Raw genomic sequence first — 22,464 nt, 5'->3', positions numbered from 1 at the left:
CATCATCATTACCTTTTTACAGGTTACCTATGACGCCTAAAATAATTTGTAATATTCAGAGCTATTCTAAGAATTTCCTGCAATGAAGTACAGTTTTCTCAAATTCAAGGTACTGTAAGTTGGAGCTATAAAAGACCTAAATGCACCTAGAGATATCACTAACAAGTTCTCTAAAATGTAAACAAATCTAAATGAGATTCTTAATCATTAAACACTTTGTGGACCAGTGAAGACGTCTTACCCTAATGTCCTCGGGATCCAGACTATGCTCACTCCAGGCAGATGTGATGCTGCTGTTCAGACAGGAGCCTGAGTGACCCATATCCAGTTCATCCTCATAGGCCTCTGTGGCTATATCCTCCCGTGTATGAGTTCCAGTGAACAAGAACTGCAGTGAAGGACAAAACAATCTATGAACCTTTCTCAGAAACAAGACTATGTTAATCTTCATAAGCTGCTTGCAGACGTTCTATAGATTTAATGACAAGGATAATAATCACCTTTGGAATGAGAAGCAATCCTAGAGTAACCGTCACTGTCAGGTGTGTGTGAACAAAAAATAACATTAGCATCCAATCTGGATGCAGTCCAGTGCCAAGAGAGAACCTGTAAATCAGACCAAAGCTTGTTAGAGGTGCCAAATGCTAATTTTGGCTATTTTGCCAACTTCCATCACTCCATTCAGGCTGCTCCTCTGACTTATTTTTGACAGCATCACAAATGGCAAATCAAAGCTAAATAAAAGGGGGAAACCTTTTAGGATCAGGAACAAATTGAACAACATGGAGCTTCAGACAGCATAATGAGGGCAAATGTAATTGAACGTGTGGTGTGGCTTCTAAGGGTTTATTTAAACATTGTTTAGTCAACAGGGTTAGGTATCCTGATGATTACGGAGGTCACCGTTCCTCTGTTATGCAAAGAGTAATGAAATTCTGGCTCATTAATCACATCGCCTTTCAAGAGCTGCTTTGGCAAAGCATCAAAACAGAGCATCACCACTTTTCAGACAAGCAGAGCTTATCTGCTAGAACCAGCAGGGATTGCAGACATCGGCAAAGAAATGAAGTGTGAAAAAACAGATTCTGCTAAAACTGCTAGGCACTGTGATACCTCCATCATAATAAAAACAGTGCATTTTTACTCCACAAGTATACTCTAGGGCAGAGGTTTTGACTCAGGACCCAGATTATAAATGCATGAAGTAGCAAGCCAATGCACTACCAAAACTGCTTATTAAAAATGTAGTTGCCCTTAAAAATGCCCTTAAATGTGTTGTCATTAATTGCATAGACACAAAAATAGGCATATTATTGACATTTTTGTAAATGCATACACCTACAGACCAATGCAGACGCTCTGTTCTGCAGATTACTGCATACAACAACAATCACGGAGCAAATAACTATATTGGGCGTCTGAATATGAGAAATGCATGGTCAATAAGTGCCTAAACATATCAATGCAGAATGAAAAAACATATCTGACACAAGCTACAAGCTACAAGCTAAGATGCATAACATTAAAACTGCAGAGTTTTCTGTTATATTTATATGCACTCACTGCTAGCTGTATCCACTGACTGAACAGATAATGCCGTATTCAAGTTCTCCTGAGCTCAAACTGTATTGAAACTGTAGCCATGCGCTGTTTTCAAATTACACATTAATTTCCTTCTTTGTGTTTCACAAAGCAATAAAGCATTTTATCAGTAACCTAACAAAATGAAGAGCAAAGACTTCACATTAGGTGCGTAATTAGTGTTTGATCTGTGTATTTTTTCATTGCCACAGAGAACAATGGGAAATGGAGTTGGTTGTACAAGTCTGTCTCCTCATAAATCAGTTAAATGAGCAGAATCTTCAGCAGCACGCAGAAGGCCTGCAAACTGAATAGCGGAGTCATCACAATTACAATTTATCATGAATAATACCCGTATGATTCCGCCACGATTCTTTATTTCACAAAAGTTGAAATTTATACTGCCTTCAAGTGCGCCCTGAAAACTCTATTTCGACGTGCCACACAACAACTACATATCAAAATTATGACGGTTATTATTCCATCACTTTCACGATCCTGGAGTTTCTGTTTTGTTTTCTTCCCGCATATGTTCTGTTTGCCCTTATTTGGTTTTTCCTCTTCTCATTTAGTTAATTCTGTTCTTTATTACCACCTGTGTTAATTAATCATCTCGTTTGCTTCTTTTGTTTCTTTGCCTTTATAAGTCTTCGGTTTCTAGTATTTCTTGGTGGTGGATTAATGTTATTTTAATGGTCGTATGTGCGTTGATGTACACTCAGTACACATACATTCATTCTGACATGACTTGAAAGCAGAAATGTGACCTATTTTTAGGTCGTGACCTACTAGTAGAGAGAGAGCTCACGGCTGTTTGTCACAGATTCTGAAATATTTCCTAAACTTCCTAACTTTTTTATTATTTATTAGAGAATTGAAAAGATTTCCGTGGTCAAAGGGAGTGAAATGAAGGAGCAGTCTGAAAGATGGGTGAGACAAGAACAGGGCGAATGGGTTTATTTTAGGCTTTAGTAGCTTTATGCGTGAGCCGTCTGCAGCAGGCATATTTTATGAACCTTCTCTCAAGTGGCTTATCAGTGCTGTCTTCATGATGCATGTCATTTAGCTGAGGCCAGCTGTCTTCACCTTTACCAAGTCTAGTGCAAATTTCTGCTGATGTGATCCGGTTTTTACTTTCTAATTGGGGCCCAGACAACTTTCAGTCATTGCAGGGGGCTTGGTAATACAATTCATGTTAAACAAAATGGAGATATCTGTCTCTGCACAGAGCCAGTAAACCGAAGTGCAAGATCACAAGATACAGATGTGAAGTCCCTTGTAAAAAAGCACATTTTTAAAGAGCACTTATGTATTTACTTAAGTGCAAAATGAATGTAATGTTTTTTTTTTTAGGACACTTTCTTACATATTCAATTCAATTAATAATTTAATAATTATATTCATTATTACAAATAATTATGGTATGCTTTATAATGTTAGTCAACACACTAAAATAAGTGCAATTCTTCAAAAAAAGAGAAAAAAGTCGAACAAATCTTAAAGCGTAAGCGTAATGGTTTCAAATATACAATTTGTAAAGTACGTTATTTGTAAAGCTTAAATGATACTCTACGCTACATTACAGATTCAGTACAATACAGTACTTTTTTTTTTACAGCAGCTAACTACTGACGACTTACTTGAAGCAAATATACTATAAATACACAGTGTACTGCATTTACTGTAAATACACAGACGCTCATCCACATAGTATTTTCACCTGAGAAAGGACAGCTTTAGACAATTTCACATCTCTAATAATAAACAGGTTTTCACTGAATAATTAATGTAAGTGCTTTAATACAAGCTTCACGTTTCCGCTTTAAAACCCTCTGGTACTGTATGCTGGCCTGGTTTACTTCTATTCTAAGTGTGCTACTAAAACCACGGAAGATTTAAAACGATTATGTGCAGATGCCAGAGCTTGTGTTCAGTGTTTTGAATTGAGCAAACATTCCTTTAGGAAGCGTTCTTAAGACTGCTGTGGTAAATGTAAGTGGATGTGGGCTGGAGTTTCATAAGATGCGAATATTAGCGTCGCTCTCTAAAGAAAACAGGAAGTGTCTGTTCTCGGTGGGTGTAGTAACTGACATTTGGACACTCTTGAGGGAATGTGATGACACGCTGCACAGAATCGCTTTGACTGAAACAACGAGAGAGTTTGTGTTGGACTAAAAATTCCACGCAAATCAAGAGAAACTCTTTTTAAATTAACTAAAAATGATAATTATCATTAGCAATTGGCCTTCTCAACCACCTTCTCAATTCCCAAATGGAGATAAGTGTGGCATGGAAAGAGCTTTTCTATACTAGGCTACATTCTAGAAAACGCTGGGTTGAGATTGTGAGGTGAGGAATTTTGGGTTTGGACTGAAAATGGCTTCTTATCAGTAACCCTATGGTGCTGGGTTGCATGAACGTCACAACGGTTTTGTGTGCCGATACTGCTTTGTGTTTGATATGAATATGTGTGGAAAATAAAGCCAATCGAAGCAAAGAGGAGAGAGAAACTTGAACCTGACTGCAGTGATGAGTGTTTACGTGACATTTTTTTCTACTAAAAACCAGGGATTTTTATTCATTTTGGCCATTCATCCCAATGGCATTTTATAGGCCCGAAAACACAAGCTTTCTAAAATAATTCCATATAAAACAGAACTTAAATGAGGACAAACAGTGATGTCTGTTCAGTCTATAGATATTTGCGCAGGCAAAATGTGTGTCTTTACAAAACGAAGTATAAAGTGTGTCTTTACAAAATGGCGTCGCCATTTGACAGCGCTGATGTCTGTATGCAAAACCTTTCAAAAATGCAGAGGAATAAGTTTTTAGTACGACTATATTCTACATCCCTAATCCTTCCCAATGCCCAAACTTAACAACTGCCTTACAAACTATTAATAAGCAGCAAATTAGGAGTTTATTGAGGGAATAGGCACATTTAAGGGTGAGAACGTGACCTTAAAATGAATTGTGAGTGTTTGTATTTATCTTTTGATTATGACTGCCTCCTGTCTTACCAATATAGTTATTCTGCATGATTTTAATTTCCAATCCCTTTTTGGATGACAGAGACAGTGTGTAGATTTTTGACAGATTTGCATATATGATGATCTTTAGCTTCAGGCTATGATTCCATCCATCCTGATGACTCCATTATTGTATTTATTTTTTGTGTGTGTTTAGTCGCAGGTCTCCTAGTAACAAGACATGTTTCTGTGCAGGTCTACAGACTTTATGCAGGAACAAACCAGAAAACAGGTCTCATCGCGTCTCAAGAAAATGGTAATCGCAGTATGAACTGACGATAATATCTAGGATTATTAATCAGCTTGCAATCAGCTAACCTACCTAGTTCTATTTGTTGTTGCCATTTTATTAAAAGTTGATATCCGAATGTTAGTGAGAAGAGGAAAAAGAGACCATGAGATAGCCATATACATATTTGGTTTGCGGCATATAATCGTTAAAATCGTTTGATTTAACATTTTGGTAACACTTTATTTTAGCTAGCTGCTTATTAGTAGATTCTTGGAAATAAAGGTAAAAAAATTGTCACTGGGGCAGGACCTTTTCGAAAGGTATATGTTTGTACCTAAAGGATCCATTTCAGTACCTAAAAAGGTACATATTAGTACTTAAAGTGTAAATATTTAAAGCTAATAGGTACAAAATTATACCTTTTTAAAAGATACCACCCCAGTGATGGCTTTTGTACCTTTATTTCTGAGTGTATGAATTTTACTAAAATATTAACCATTTATTAGTACTAATTAAGCACACATTAATGGATGAATTTATTCTACATCCCTAATCTTACCCAACACCTACAAACTTAACCTCACTAACTATTAACGAGCAGCAAATCAGGAATTTATTGAGGGAAACGTCATAGTTAATGTAGTGAATTAGCATTCCCTGTTCTGTTACCGCCATTTTCACCGGTAAGCATTTTTTCGGAGAAAGATTTTTTGCCAGCTGTGTCTCTAACACAACTCCCTCCACCCGACAAATCTCAGAAAATCAGTATGTATTTAATTTGCATTTCAGCTCTCGTGTTGCTCCTCAAGTGTTCTGTTGCATTCCGCTCACAAAGCAGAGAGCCCGTCTCATGAATAAACATGGAAAGCGCGACATCTTAATCATGCTTCCGCCGTTGCTGCTCATAACTAATGCACGCCGCTCACCTAATGATGTGAAATATTGCAGAGATGAGGAGTTCGTTATAAATGGCGATGGCCAAGTAGCGAGGCTCGTGGAAAGCGGAGGGAACGGTCCTCACGGCGTAGCACAGATAGACGCCCCACAGCAGGAACAGGAACTCCGCTGGAACAGGAACACAAGGAGACACAGCACAGTGCCGTCACTAATTATTTAGTGTGTCAAGTCTGGGAATGCCAGCTGAAAAGATGTGATTTCACACGGCCTGAAAGGCTGTTTCCCGTCCCTCTCTCCTTTCCGTAACACCAAGTCAACAGCGCATGAACAACGATACAAATCATTGCTTCAAACTCCATAATCAGACCATGCATATATATTGGGTAACACTTTATAGTAGTTGTATATAAGCATGCATATCCCTAGCATATTGGCTCTTTATTAACACTCTATTTTTTTGCATTTGAAGTTTTCTGCATTCTTTCCCCTACATGGACCGAAGATCATAGAAAGGCGCTACGATGTATTAGCTACTCAATGTACATTTCCAGCAAAATTGGGCATTCGTTTCAGCTGATTTGAGGGGTTTGCAGCCTGACGTGAGTAAAATGAGAAAGAGTGACTAGAACTAGACAACACAACCCAATGGATGCATGTCAACATAAAGTGGTTCATTTGAATGAATCGGCCAAAAAGAGGATGCATCTGATTTAGCATGATTCCCCGCTGTAATAAACAATACGTGACAAGAGTAGTAGATTCACAGTATGCGTATAACAGCCAGACGAGAAGTTTCCAGACGACTGACTATTTCCAGGACGTTTTTTGAAGCGTGCATCTGATGGACACTTTTCTGAGATTTGTAAATGGCAGCGAATAAAAGCAAACGACTGCATGTCAGACAGCAGTACATCCGTTTTACTCTCAGTCATGCTTTTCATTCATTCAAAGTTTCTCTTTTCAGATTGCATATAGAGACGGTACTCTGTTTGGGGTTACAAATGGAGTACCGTCTCTATATGCAATCTGGATGTGTTTTCATTCACCGTGTTGTCGCTGTCACATGACCTACCAGGGTCGGCTGCATTGCATCACTGCCTTTCATAAATCCTCTCCCGTGGCCTCGTGGGATAGTAAAGTGTCCATCGCATCCAGATTTCAGAATCACACAGATAGTAACAGGTCACCTGGGCACTTTTTAGCTACTCTTATGTGAACTGTTGACACACTTTTTGTGACATACTGTTTTTACCTACTATATAGTAGGGGAGTGTCTGGTTTCGGATGCAGTCGGCGTGATTTTAGGATGTAGCTATTAATAATATTCTGTACAATTACAAAACTCAGCTTAAAGGAATAGTTCACACAAATATGAAAATTGTGTCATCATTTACTCACAATCAGGTAGCTCCAAACCTTTTGAAATATTTTGAAGAAAGTTTGTGATCAGACTGCCATTGACTTCCATACTTCTTTCAAAATATCTTTCTTTGCGTTCAGCAGATAACGAAAAAAATTACATTTTAGGCAATTTTTGTATTGTAATAAAAAATACACTATTAAATATATTTTTTTGTTTTTGTTGTTTTGTTTTTGTTATTATATTTATTAAAATACATCTATATAGTTTTTTATAGATTTTTACTTCAGTTTTAGTACAATATAGGTCCAACCTGAATTTTCAACAAATCTTATTTTTTCTTAATTATTATTTTTTATAATGATAGATTTAGTTAACTATTCGGACCTTATCTATGCTAAAGAAAAAGTTCACCCCAAATTTAAAAGGTTTTCCAAGTTTATTTTTCCCCAAGAAAATGGGATTAATACGAAGACCAAAAAAGTACAATAAGTGTAAGCTTCTATCTCGGTCCTTCCACCAGTGAAATATTGCTAGTGAGAATGCCTTTGTTTGTGTGCATGCATGGATATCATGAGTTTCAGGGCTGTCTCCATGCAGTTCCCCCTGTGCTTGAACCGGAGCTGTCAGAAAGAGCCGTCTCTGCATCACTGGCCATGTCTCACACCCTCATGCCTTAAAGGCTGTCTGGCCACACTCAGATGATCCGATTATACATCCCACATCTCCTCTGTCAAAGTTACATCCGTAACCATGAGACTTTGGCATTCTTGCCTCCTTTTCATTTTTTTAAGGCTGCTGGTAGCCTGAGCTGGGTAGTAACTGATTAATCTAGATTAGTTTATCCCATTCCAAAAATTAAGTACTTGTAAATAGATTAAATTGCATTTCAAAATACTTTATGGGTTACAAATTATTCATTATTTATTGAGTCTCCCTAATTCCTTTTTTCCAGATGTTTCATTTTACTCAGACTGCTTATATACAGCTTACTCATAAAGTCTTTGAGTTTTGTGGACATTCACACGGAGATCGGTCATTAGTCAGGTGGCTACATGGCATTTGACCAATTTAAGAAGTGTTTCAACACACTAATGTTATTTAAATTGTCCCTCAGTAGGTTACTTAATGTATTTCCATGTCTTTTGTCTTTCAAACAAATTAACATTAGTGCTGTCAAACGATTAAATGCATATAAAATAAACATTTAAGTTTACATAATATAAGTGTGTATATATATATATATATATATATATATATATATATATATATATATATATATATATATATATATATATACATATGCATTCATTTATTAATTTATTAATCATTTGGCAGAACTAATAAAAAATGCACAAAAAACTATTTTGTCATCTGATTCTCTTCCACCGAGGATAATGACTTTAAGTGAGTTTAAAATAAATATTTTCATGATTAAATATCACATTTGCATGTTTACAGCTGGTAATGGCCACGTGCAGGTAAACAAACCAAAAAAATTGCTGATTTATGTTTTATTATGACTGATTTTAATATTTATTTTGGAAGTAGTCTAATAATATTACTTAAAATGTGTAATGAAAATGCTTGCATAACATTTTTTTCCACGTAATTTGGAATCAGTAACATATTACAATTTGTATTTTGTAGGTGTATGAGATATTGACCTCTGCGGTCTACTTCTTAAGGCTGAGCTCATAAATAATATTAATATTAAATATATGAAGCATATACGATGTATTATATTTCTGATTTGTGATCTGTATGGGCCAAAAACCATGTTCCATGAAGACATTTTGTAAATGTCCTACCATAGATATATTTTTGATTAGTATCGGATTTTTTAAATAGTTGCACCTAGGGCAAATATTGTCCTCGCGTCGATAGAAAACATTTATTCCGATTTTGAAAAATTGACCCTTCTGACTGTTCCAGTGTCACATCTTTTTGCTATCTTTTTAATCTGCACTTCATACAATGCCATTTTTAGTTGTGGTGTGTTTTGTTCTTCGGTGCTGGTTACGGCGGTATTACAGTAAGCAGAAGAACTGACCAGCGGCCATCATGTAGTCCCAGCTGTCCAGCAGGCACATGCTGAACTGCAGGCCCTCCGGAGTGAACCCGACGGCGATGAGGCCGTGATGGGTGTCAGGGCTTTGGCACACGGCTGAGGTCCAGGCCACGAGGAACCACACCACCACCAGCAAAATCACAGCGAGCAGACGCAGGACCCTCCAGCTGGTCATGTACGGGATCCGCTGGGCCGTGCGGGACAGGAACACCTTTAAAACCCTAGGCGTACAAATACAGAAGTGGTAAACCGCACCAACGCTCATGCACACTTCAGCAGGAAGGTGATTGTTTGCTGTGGAGTTGGCAGCACTGTTCGTACCTGTACAGTTTGAGAATCACTGTTCCATAGACGACAGCGAATCCGAGCAAACGGACCCATCTCAGGAGAATACACCGGAAAACACTTGGATTGAAATACTGTATCATAACCTGACGGTACAAAGATAAAAATTAAAAGCTAGTAAGTTGACTAATCGCTGCATTCGTTTCGTTATAAGGCTGTAATTAGGACGAGAAGGCCACATCAGTTTCACTGATGCTCTTCAGAAAACGTAGGGTAGCCGATTAAGCTTTTAATTGTTCCAATAGTTTCAGTGTCCTTAAAAATAGTTTGCTTCATGCAAATGAAACGCATATCCTTCCAAACTAAACAAATATGCACAAATATCCTCATGTTGTTATGCATGTGAATGAAGTATAAGTACAAGCTCTCCAGATTGTCTCGGTTCAATCCTTGTTCTGTATCCTCCCGAGCCTGTAAAGTGCTCCCTGAATTCCTCATTATCCGTCAGGCCTGGTGTCCCTTTCATTCTGTGCCTGTCTTATTTAAAGCAGCAGAATTAAATAAATATCAGCCCGGACTGATGGAAAGATGCATCTGTTCTCGTGTCTCCTAGGAGAATCACCAGTACAGATTTCCAATCCACAGCCGTCCTCTTAAATGTGCAAACAGCAAAACGGCCCCTCCAGTATAATCAAAGAGAGCGCCATGTGCAGCTTCTAACTCAATTAGAAGCGCTTCTCCTCTCAGATAAATAAATGAGCACATGCCTTTTACGCTCATTAGGAAAGTGAGAAGCTTGATGTACAGTAGAGCAGCTCGTATTTGAACTGTCCTCACCAGAAACAACTCCAACGCAACTTAATTGGGAAAACGCTTTTGCTATTTTATAGTTTTAGTTCTAGTTGGTTTCTATCTCATAAACCTGCTTTATACTAGGCACAGAAATCTTTACCAGGATCATTTATGTTCGATAATTCATTAAAATTCATTAAAAGCTGAAAATAATTCATTGTGTATGGATGGGGTTTTGGTTCTTCTGGCTTGCTTTGTTGGGGACACTTAACTTCTAGAGATTATCGTCTAATTGATTACAGACACCGTCTCTGCATTTAATAACAAATTGTTCACTCTCGTCATTATACATTTCTATCATTGTACTCTTCTACTTTATACTGTTCAGTGCTTTGATGCAACCTGCGTTGTTAAAAGCTCTGTATAACTAAAAATGATTGATTGATTGATATTAGTAATTTACGAAATAAATATATTTTCCATGTTTGATTTTTTTCAAACATGGAAACATATCCATCTGTGACTGCTGGTAAACTTTCTTGAGGTAAATGTTTGTTTTTGGTCGAAACGTTGAGTAATTATGGGACACTTGAACATTTCAGCAAGTTTGTTGTCTCTTTGAACGCCTTCTCAAGATCATTCATGTTTATTTCGCACTGTAGTGGTAGACGCTAAAATGTGAAGCTGATCAAAACATCTACAGGGGCACGAGAAATGCATGTTTTTGATATTTTAAATAATAATAATAATAATGAAACATCCCACGGCGCATGGTCCTTTTGACGGCGCTGCTGATTCGCGCGATGGCACTTGAAATGCAAGACTTCAGACGTTTTCGGCCGATTAGCCCCTTTTTTGACACGACAGATCCCGGCAGTCGAACACCGTTGTTAAATTTCATTGTAAAACTGGTCCGTGTCTGTGCTGTCATTACTGTAGGGCAGGGAGTCGAGGACAGCGACACGAAACGAAGTGACATGTTTGTAACATCAGACTGGAGACAAATAGGTGGCCCCCTTTTCCCTCAACACCCTGCCATTAATTAATCAGTGGATTTATTTTTAACAAGTTGCGCTAGAACTTGATGGACTCGTTAATAATGCATAACGCTGCACAGCAGAACAGCAGCATGTGAGCACGGAAAACACACGCAGCCGCGGAGCGTGCATCAGAGTGCATGCACATATTTGATCGCTGACAACTCGTCGTCTGTCCTACGCGGAGCTCCAAATCAATTTGCTGTGCCATGAAAACTGAATTAGTTCGAAACAGGGAACATGAAACACCTTCTGCAACTCTTGCTTATGCGATGTGAAGGAATATTTAACTTCAAACGCTTTTCATTAACTGTAATTTTAATCATATTTTAAATGTTTATAACCTTCTCATTCTATCTTTCCTCCAAATGAACCTTCGCGCTTCATTTCTGCTTCCTCCCTGCCATGCTTGTGTTTTCTTTTAATTACATATGTCTTGAATTTAGTGACTGCGCTCTCATTTCTGCTTTCTAAAAGTCGATTTGACATGCGAGCTATAATAATCAGCGGATATAATAAATGTGAGTGGAATTTGTGAAGGTTCAAGGTGGCTTTACCCGAAGCCCACCGGCCCACTTTACGTTATGTACACCTTATATAACTAACACGAATGCTGTCAAAATAATATTGGAAATATTAAACGCCAAAATGATTCATAATTAAATTTTGAGCCTTTATGATGACGTCATAAAGAAATGACATCATAAAGAAAAAAAAAATCGATATTTTTTAGAGGGTGGCAGCAATTTATGTAGCGTTTTTTTAAATAGCCTACATATCAGCCAATATAGTTAATGAAAAAAAATGAGACTTCGATTTTTAGTTAAAAAAAGCACATTTGACTGAAGACTAAGGCTAAGACTAAATTAAAATGGTTCTACAGAGTTCAGTGGTTCTCTCAACTAGTTCTCATTAACATGCATATTACTAAAATGCTAGCAATTTATTATTAATAATTAAGCACGTAATGATGCTTTATTTTACACGATCTTATTCTACAGTACATCCCTAATCCTACCCAATACCTAAACTTAATTACCTTCGCTATTAATAAGCAGCAAATTAGGATTTTATTGAGGGGAAAACGTTATAGCTAACAAGCGTTCTGCATTCAAAAGTGTTAGCATGAAGAGTTCAGCCAAAAGAGGATAATCGTGTCATTATTGAGATCATTCAGGACGACATTGATTCAATGCTGATCAATTGAACGAGATATCATTAAAATAAAACAAGTATGCGTGCGTCATATTCAAGAGCAGATTGAGTCGGCTGAACAGAGCGAGGCTGTACAGTCACAGTCAGACATCCTCCACAACCTCACACTCGCCGATTTTTCATACATTTTTATACGTTTGTGACATGATCTGGTTTTCATTATTCCTGTAGCGAATCCAGAAGCCGAAGTGACAAATTAAAAACCGTCAGCGGGGTGCGATCCATTCCTCAAATTCCCATTCCTGCCCCGTTTCGTCCTCCCTCGTCTCTCATATAAATGCAGGAGCTGTTGACTATCACAGATGGTCTGGGAGGTGTGCTTAGCTTAAGAACGGAGAAAAATACCGCAGAGACAGGAGCGCGACAGACGACGTGCCTGTTTTTAATCGAACGAGAACGCCGAATCACTGCGGCTTTGACGGATTTGAATTGATCAAATACAGGGCATCCGCCACTGCGTTCGGTCAGAGTTTCATTCACACAAGCAATCAAGTCATCGCGTTGGAGTTTGCAATTGGACAAGGCCTTGATTTGCATTTGAAATGGTTCATCAGTGTGAAAGCTGGTCGTCGGGCGCTTAGCTTTGACTCAGACTGAAAATAATGTCACTGTTTCATTGAACGGGGCTTGTGTAATACATCACCAGCAGTGGTACAGGGCCGAAACGAGAAGCAGACCATTACATTTCAAAGTGCCTGCGGAGCAGAATGTACAAATCAGTCAACTGAGGATAAAACCAAGAAATCGTAATGGATCTTTACAGCTGCATCCTGGCTGCCTGGTCCTTCAAAGTTAACATGAAATTGAAAACCCCCCTGGTCTTATTGGTCTGGTTTGCATCTGGTATTAGATCCTTTGTGGCAATCCGATAAAGAGCGGTCGACCAGGATGCATTGCTGTTTTTATCTGGATATTTCAGTGAGAATCTCCCCTCCTACTGTTTTACCCAGTATTACGTCTAAACACATTAGAAAGGGGATGAATGAAAAGGTAAAGGAGCGCATCTTTTCTAAGTGAAGCCTGTGTATTTTGGTACAATGCCAGGGCTGTATTACATTCAAAAAATCATTTACTTACCACAAATGAGAGGATGGTTTCATAAGAGTGTTCATAAGATTCTAGAGCATGAGCTTCCTTCACATCAACGCAACGCAAACTAACTTGTTCATGCGGGCTGAGGCATCAAGAATAAGGAAGTGTGAGGCTATGGATTAAGGTACTAGTTTGTAAATAGCATCCCTGTTGCTCGCACAGACCAATTATTTAGCTTCATAAGACCATATGTCATCAGGAACCAAGAAAAGAACATTTCTGAACAAAAATGAAACACTGACACCATATAGTGTCGGTTACAGCGAGAGTCACAATCTCTCTCATTTCGCCTAATTGAAAATGAATGAAGGAAAGTCCATTGCAGTATAATTGGATATGATTATGGTTAGCATTTGCCTGTTTGTAATACTGATTATGTTTAGGTGTCAAAAAAAATGTTTGTCCCTTCATTTTAGAACCATGGGTATTCATTTTTTCTTGCCTGCATATGCTTTTTGACCCTGAAAGTGACGTTATTTGATGACTTGCATTTTACGAATTGCCAAGGACCTCAGTTTCAGCTAAAAAAAAATTGTTTACTGTTAACAACATTAACTGCAAATGTTCATTTTTGGTTGAACCAACCCTTAAAGCCAGATAGAAACACTGAGAATAATTCATTGGATTTTCTTCAGTCAAATGATGTTCAAACATGAATCTTTTTCTTAAATGGTGACAGATGCGGGTTGAAAGGGAGGCAAAGGATTAAAGAGGGGAAAACAGATTTTCCTCTTTCATTCTGAAAAGTAAAAAGAAGTTTCAGAACTTACAGGGAAGTAGAGAAATACAGATCCTGAAAGTATCGCTTCGAGAAGTATAAGGCCAGATGCTTTGATTCTCTGAAAAACAAGAGAGAGAGAGAGAGAGAGAGAGAGAATACTGAACTATGACATTTTGAAAAGCGGTATTTGCCCTTCAGCCCAATAAACCTGCTCAAGCAGAACTCAAGCTCTGGTTTTTCTTTCAGGTAACTCTAGCAGAATAAAAGCAGAGTGCAAAGCCTTTCCAGGCGCGATAACCGGCAGTAAATATTCTTACCTTGTTGCGACGGAAGTGGTAGACGACCATCATGCTGACGAGGTCCAGGAGCATGCAGAAGCTCTGGAAGGAGACCATGGCGAGGCGGAGGGCCGTGTCCTCCTGAGCCACACACGGTGTGTCGCCTGTGCAGAACAAACAGCCTTCTCGACACGGCAAACACCTCCCGGACGGTTCCCAGGACTGATCCGTGTGCATTCCCTGGTCTGATTCTAGCAACAGGTCAATGACAAGGAACCACGCCATGACATATCTGTTGATGTGTTTGCATTTTACAGAAACAGATTCCCACTCCTAACGCTTCACACATTGCTGCTTGGTCAGGACCACTCAGAGTCATTTCTTGGTACACTTTTAGAAGGTCCTCCGTTGTTTTCAGTTTGCATGCATTTGTAAAAGAAATCATTTTATGTAAATGCACACCTTCATTGGAGCACATAACCCCACCCCTTACCCTAAACCTTCCCACTTCTGAACAATAAACAAGCAGTATAAAAGCATTTCAAGCAAGTGGGGTTGCATTCTTAGACATCTGAAGCCATACAATGTCTAGAAATAGGTTTTCATCGCCGAAAATGAAACCACTCCATTATTGAGCTTGCATTTCATTCAAAAACATACTCCCGAATATTCATATTTGTTTTAATAAATTATGATGGTAGTAGTATCTGCCTCTTATATCTTTTGTTTCATTGACGAAATGGGGCAGGGGTTGGGTTATTATGTGCAAATACCGTAATATAAATAAAACAGTTTACATTGATAATTCACATCCCAACATATATGCAATAACGTCAATATTATTACCCATTTAATTTAACCAAGATGATAAAACTCCCAGTATCTGGTGTGTCTGCATATCGACAGCAAGGTTTCTTAATTAAAGCAATCGAGGAACTGCACATTGAAAAAAAGTAACCAAGTAGTAAAATGTGACGTTGCTTATACAGCGTCGTGTCTGAAGGAATTATCCAAAAAACGACTTGGATTGATAATTGGTTAACAGGAATTTTATACAGGAAGGAATGTTATTTATAAACCCAGAGCTGTTTTGTAGTTATTAATGATGTTTAAGCATCAGCTTTCTTTCAGATGGTTATCCTTAAATTGCTAAAAATAAATTGACTGCTAAAAGTGTGCTAACAACTCATTTTGTACTTTTTGGTGCAATTGAATTGTGTGGAAGTAGTGCATATGCTGAAGTATATTAGATTGGACTAAAGTCGAGCTATTACAAGTATTATTCAAGTACACTTTAAATAACTTGCACATTTAAAAAAATGTGCGTTGCACACCAGTAGTACTCCAAATAAAATGTAATTATAATTTTTCTATCAGTAAAGCCCCGCTCACCGCAGCTGTGGTATGATTTGTTTAATATTGAAGCGCTTTTTAGAACTATATCTTTATCATCAATAAAGTTATCGTGGCTTGGTGTGAACAAGCCTTAAGTTTCAAGCAAATATGTTAACAGATTTGAACTAGTATGAAATAAATGTATTTTATATTACTTTTTTACTAGGGTTTTTATTGGCCTATAAGGTATAAAAATATCACTGTTGAAGTTAATACGGAGTTCTTCCGAAGAACATTAGGTCTGGCTCACACTAGCTTCTACTTAGAACCTTCTTAATCTGGCTTTGTCCAAAGTGATTTCTCCTGAAGTCAAGAATAATCAAGAAGTAGTAACCTAATAATGCAGAGCGGACACAATGACAGAGAGCAGATAACAGACTAACTGCAGAGGCTCAACAAAATTCACTAAACTCAAGAGTCCCAGGGCTTCTGAAATATGTAAATGGAAGCCTCGGTTTATTAAATATGAAATAAGCTAAGGCGTGCATCTGCCACGTGTTTGAACAGAGCTGCAGTTTTTTGTAATTAGTCCACATTTGCCTGTATGTATGGTGTCTCCAAGCTTACATACATTGCTTAATGTACAGCTGATTCAGCAGCGCAATGTATTACACGTTTTCAGAAACGTTATGTTTAAACATATAAATGAGGTACTATCCAATGAAAATATTTTTTTAGAACATGATGTTCATCGTTCATAATTTAAAGCATAAATCTGAACATTGTATAACGCCTGGTTCAAAACACTGAAATGCGTATTTTGGGTGTTTCCTTATAGTCAAAACTGACCAGCGCAAAACGCCTAGTTTGGCCTATAGCCTTCTTCTTTAAAAGTAGAAGAGACTATTTTCAAAGGAGCTATTTTTACATCAGTTTATATCTGAGCGCGTGAGAGAGAGAGGAATATTGCTCTTAACAACTAGGACTCTCTGCATTAAATAGATATAAACTCTGTCTTTGGGGTATTCGTGCCTAGTTTGAGATTATAAATTATCTGGTGGAAGGATGTAACTCTGTGTTTGTGTATCATTTCTGCCAGAAAGATAAATTCATTCCAGGCTAGTTCTGTTCAAATAAGACCCATTGCTTTATTTATGTGCATTTTACATTCACTTTCATTGTTCACAGACAATAAAACAGTGAAAAAAATCTAAAGCATGACCCAGTTTTAACTACTCATGTTTATCTCTTCATATCAGTCGAGTTTTCAGTATCAGTTATCAAAATACCATAAGAGATTTAAAGGGATTAATGTTAAAGGGTTCCCATACAGTTCACCTCAAAAACAATTCAGATTATAAAATCAGATTCGTACTTACTTGAGAAGCCATTGAGCGCCGCTTGGCTTTGGTGATAGAAACCGCTTCTGCATTGGCACTTGTACTTGTCCAGCACAAATCCGTGGCCTGTAATCGGTTTACACTACAGCAAAAGAAAAAAGAAATTGTTTTTACAACTGAACTGTACAGTGTGCAAAAGGAGACACGGTTAAGCTGCAAGTACCGATTCCACTACTCCTTTCTGATGCTAGAAATGATATATTTTCATTCAACACAACTCACAGTAAGAGCAAGGAACTTCCGGAGGAAATCAGCTTTGCTAATAGACCATCTGTGACGGTGATGTCACCGTCATTTATCACATTGCCAGGTATGAAAATGTCGGTTATTATGACAGTCGTGTACATGTGCGGCAGTTTCTTTTAACTCGTATTCTGGCAACATCACGGTAAAGTTCACATGAGCGTGCAAACAGATGGGCTCGCGGCAGCTTTCTCGTTAAAAGGCATTTCAAAATGACTGCTAAGATTAAAATCAAAACTGTTTACGTATAGGACAATGCAATACACAAGGTGCACATTTTATGCTGCAACCACGCCATTTTTTTATTTGCAAAACGACTTGCAAACTTTAACTTTTCAGACTGCTGTGTTACAGAAAGAGAAATAAATTGTTGTACTGTGAACTAGGTCTGAAAAAAGTCACACCAAGTTCACGAGGCTCTATAAATAATCTGGAAGTGCCATGAAGCCCGGAGGAAATCTAATGAAGCGAGGCTCTCATCATGGACTGGATGCTGATCTCAGAGAACGGTTTCAGGTTATATTAGTCCTTGTTTTGCCACCTTTATTTTAGCAAGAAGGATTCGGGGTGTCAGGTCTTAATGAGGGAATGATTTTCCAGGAGATAATTATCTCAGTTTTGGATTTATGTACTTGATTTACTAAATCTTCAGCGAGAACGGGTGCCAAATACTCAGAGAAAATAAAACAGGTTTTGACATTTACATTTTTACATTGCATTTGCAGGTTTTTTGTGTTGCTCTTTCAGAATACTGCTACAGATCAAATGCACCTCAAATTCTCAATACTACGCTTACAATCAAAACATTGGCATTATCTCAATGGAAAAACGGTATATCTAGCTAATAACGTGTAACAATACACTCTTAAAAATAATGTGATGCCGTAGAAAAACCTTTTTTTGTGGTTCCATTAAAAACATTGAACATTTGAACATTTCTGTTTGTGGCGAAAGAAGGTTCATCAGATTACGAAAAGGTAAGAAAGACATGGTTCTTCTGTGGCATCACTATGAAAAACATTTTAATCTTCTTTATTTTTACATCATGATACTGTTTCTAATTTACATCAACTGAAATATTAAGCGTTTCTAAAAATGATTGTATAATAAATCTCGACAGGGTGATCAGGATCCCGACGTGACGCGGATATCATTCAATAATAACCAGATGGATGTACATTATCCTGCTTATAGCACGGCTACTTGCTAAGTAAACAATTAGATATTAAAATGGATTTGAGCTGAAATACTTCATTATCTCTTTAAATGCAAAGCATGTGCAAAGAAAAACAGTTCCCAACAAACAGCTTGGATGAAATTCAGACAATATGAACAATTACGGTATATAGTCGTATCACTAATTACGGAGCTTTTTACCATATGAATAAAGACGAGGAGATGAAATGTTGCTTGAGATGAAGGCATTTTAAAATCCATTAAAGGGGTCGCATGATGCAATTTAAAGTTTTCCTTTCTCTTTGGAGTGTTACAAGCTGTTAGTGCTTAGAAAAAATTCCTAAAGTCGCAAAGGCTAAAGTTTCTAAACCAAAGCTATATTCTTTATAAAAGTTATGACTTTTCCACACACCCCCCTAAAACGATTTGTTTAAACATGCCCTGCTTCTCTACGGCGCAAAGTGGAATCATTTTCATAACGCCGGGCCAAATTTTACGCCAAGATATTATTCTGGCTATTACTCTCGTTTTAGTGTTGCTGCCGGCGCCATGTTCTGGAGACACTCTAAAAGCGAAACTACTTTGTGCTTCCAAAAGAGGACAATCAGTGGTTAGTTTGGATTTACAACAGTGTTCCAGAACAGTTTGACGCAAATATTAGAGTGTGTTTAGCACATTTACAGAGAACTGATTGCTAAAACCTGCAGAGTAGTCTATGCTGGCTGTGTACAGAGACTATAAAGTAGAGCAATGGCGGCTCTGCAAGGACAGTCTGGTGCTTCTAAACCTGTTCTTACTATTCAACCACTAGTTGTTTGTAGTTTCTCAGATCAAAAATGCAGACATAGTGTTATGTTTACGAGAAGCAATGCAACACGACGTGTAAAAAGACAGCACTAAGACATTATATTCAGTAGGTATGTCCCCACTGGATGCAACAAATGCCTTGTTTGTAAAGCTTTTATTGCTATCGCATTATGATAAGGGTGGTAACATTTCCATCATGCACTTGAGGTAGTTTACATGCCACTGAACAGCTGGCCAATCAGAGCACACCTCACTTTTTAATAACGATGAGCTTTTCACAAATCAACCCATTTTTGAAGCCGGGGCTTAGAGGAGAAACAAATACAGTATGGGGACAATCATGTGTTAATCTCAAACCGGACAAACACATTGCATTACACCAAATACACAAAATAATGTTCTTTGTAGCAACATCATCTGACCCCTTTAAAAATCCAGTGTACAAACACTTTAACAATATTACAGCAGGACTGCTATTAATACTTAAGTTTTGTGGTTTCATCTTACAGTAAATACAGTCGATAACTGAGGTGCAAGATGATAGCAGTTGTGTTTGAATGAGAATGCGGTGGTGTGAACCGAGAGATGTTAAAGCAGAAGAGCGGTGTGTTATTTTGTGTCACACACCTCAGAATGTCACGACCGATGAAGGCATCTTGTCACATTCACATGCTGGGTTTTGTATCGCGTTTAGGATTTCATGTCTTTTATTTTGTAGTTTAGTCCCAGTCATATCTCCTGTTTCCTGTCACATGCTTCCCATTCCCTGATATGTTCTTGCCCTTTACGGAACAAAAATAAGAAATAAGAAAATGTATTTCCTTATATATTTCCTAATAAATCAGTGCATGGATCGCACAATCTCCAACTGACTTTAAATGAGACGCGTATACTGTAAAAGACTAAAAAATGTTTAACTGTAAAATACTAACAGTTAAAATACTTAATCCACCAATAAAACAGTTATAACCAAAAAAAGTGAATGATAATGTACATACACTGTAATGAGAATGTTTAGGTGAAAATGTGCTTAATTACCATGAAACGAATATCATAATGCAAAAAAATTCTAAAATGTCTTGTGAATCAATGGTTTTGTTCTCGTAAGATTGGCCTGATCGTTAATGCCAATTAATTTCCAGAGGGCAAAGCTTTGATGAAGGCTGAATGTTAATTTATACACCCCTGTGGTTCAATAGTTCCCTCCATCCTAGGCACCAGAACGTGATTTTCAGTACATTAGCCGTTCCCCTCTGAGCATGGTCTATATGAATATGATTTAATACCAACTGCTTTCCAGTGCAGATAAATGTGGGCGACCCGAGACATTTGAAAACATGTATTCAAGCTTGGAAATCTTCAGGAGTGAGGACTGTCAGCATCAGCAGAGTTAAAAGATCAATCTGTCAGTGAAGACAGCGGCGTTCAACCTCCTGCTGTACGCTGCCGACATAACACGCCTGCAACAGGATATATTTGGATTTGCTTGTATATTCGTGACAGCGCACCTTCAGTTTACTTCATCCTTCAGCTTTTTGCGTGTTTATGAACTGCTTTTCACGAATTTTATTGTTCATTTTAAAGCATGGCATTGGCTTCGGAATCAGCGGACTGTCAAACTCTGGTTGCACAATTTCCATTTCTGCATAAATTGGTGATAAAAATGTGATTTAGCAGGACATTTTGCTTGAGAATGTAAGGCCATCTGTAGCTCAACAGAAGTTGAGGACGACGATCCAAAGCACAGGAGTGAATCAACAACACAATGGCCTTAACAGAAGAAATACGCCTTCTGGAGTAGCTTGACCTTAACCTGAGATGCTCTGGCATTCACAACAGACATCCAAGAACACAGCTAAACCGAGGATTTAAAAACTACCCCAGCCTTCACATACTTCTACAACCCTGCACTGGGAATATTTACACAGTGTTCAAAAAACGACATCAAATGACATCGCCGTTTCATCATAAATTCATGGGGAAATTATTCTGAGCAGTATCAAGCATCAAAACGCAGGTTTTGACAATGTGAAATATACACAGCAATATTGCACAAATTCTGCATGTTTTGTTGCTGGTCCGATTTGCTATTGTTATGTATTATGTGTTATGTATGCTAGTGTGAATGACATGAATATAATTTTTAAAAATGTTCATTTCAACCAGTCGCATTTATAGGCTCTATGTGCATATGGGAAGCTGCCTTCTGGTCATTTGTGACAAAAAAACGCAATGCTTAAGGACAAAAAAGGTTGTCAGGGTATTTCATGTCATCCAGTTGGATCATTTCTCAAACAAAAGAAAGATTAGGAAAAGGGGCATTGAAATAGACCAATAAAATTTAGTTTCTCAATATATCTCCTCCTCTCAGGTTCACACAGAGTGGTGAAATAATCTTTTGACGTGGTTAAAAATAATGAATAGTTCCTGCCGCCGATTATGTTTCCCTCCAGTGGGCGTAGTTCTCAGAGTAATATAACACATTACTTTTGTGTCCTTAAATGGTCTTTTTTGGGTCCACAGCTTATAAAAACCTTTTTTTTTAAGCTTGTTTACTGTACACGTTGTCACAAAGCAGCTTTCTGAAACGACAAGGAGGCAGAATAGAAGTCAATGGAGAGCGTTGGGTTTTCAGCTCTATCTCTATATAAACACATTTACATTGGATTAAATCTGACCACTGAAAACTAAATGAAACGCGGCACTGATGGCATGAGATGCAGAAAAGACCGGTAAAGTTTTATAATAATAAAAAATGCCATCTACATACCAAAATGGTAAACTACCGTATTTTTTGAGCTCTTTGTTATTCATTTTGTGTTTATTGATGTCAGTCTTATTGATGTTAGTAATGCATCCCCTTTTCAAAGTTAGCTACATTAATAGCTGTGACGTGTTTCGCTGTCTCTTTGC

The 22,464-nt window shown here is 37.8% G+C and overlaps 1 protein-coding gene across 1 annotated transcript in view; it reads right to left on the bottom strand.

Moving 5' to 3' along the window:
- gpr158b (G protein-coupled receptor 158b) overlaps positions 1-22,464 on the bottom strand; it is a 40,075-nt gene that overhangs the window by 4,873 nt on the left and 12,738 nt on the right. The window contains exons 3-10 of the mRNA XM_043261211.1: positions 17,305-17,407; positions 14,630-14,841; positions 14,362-14,430; positions 9,492-9,601; positions 9,153-9,391; positions 5,769-5,907; positions 501-606; positions 242-388 (exon numbers count right to left, since the gene is read on the bottom strand). Coding sequence (XP_043117146.1) covers positions 242-388; positions 501-606; positions 5,769-5,907; positions 9,153-9,391; positions 9,492-9,601; positions 14,362-14,430; positions 14,630-14,841; positions 17,305-17,407 — 1,125 coding nt within the window. The remainder of the gene's footprint in view (positions 1-241; positions 389-500; positions 607-5,768; positions 5,908-9,152; positions 9,392-9,491; positions 9,602-14,361; positions 14,431-14,629; positions 14,842-17,304; positions 17,408-22,464) is intronic.

Source organism: Puntigrus tetrazona, chromosome 2 (assembly GCF_018831695.1).
Source record: "Puntigrus tetrazona isolate hp1 chromosome 2, ASM1883169v1, whole genome shotgun sequence".
NCBI lineage: Eukaryota > Metazoa > Chordata > Actinopteri > Cypriniformes > Cyprinidae > Puntigrus > Puntigrus tetrazona.
This window is presented reverse-complemented; position numbering and strand designations above follow the sequence as displayed.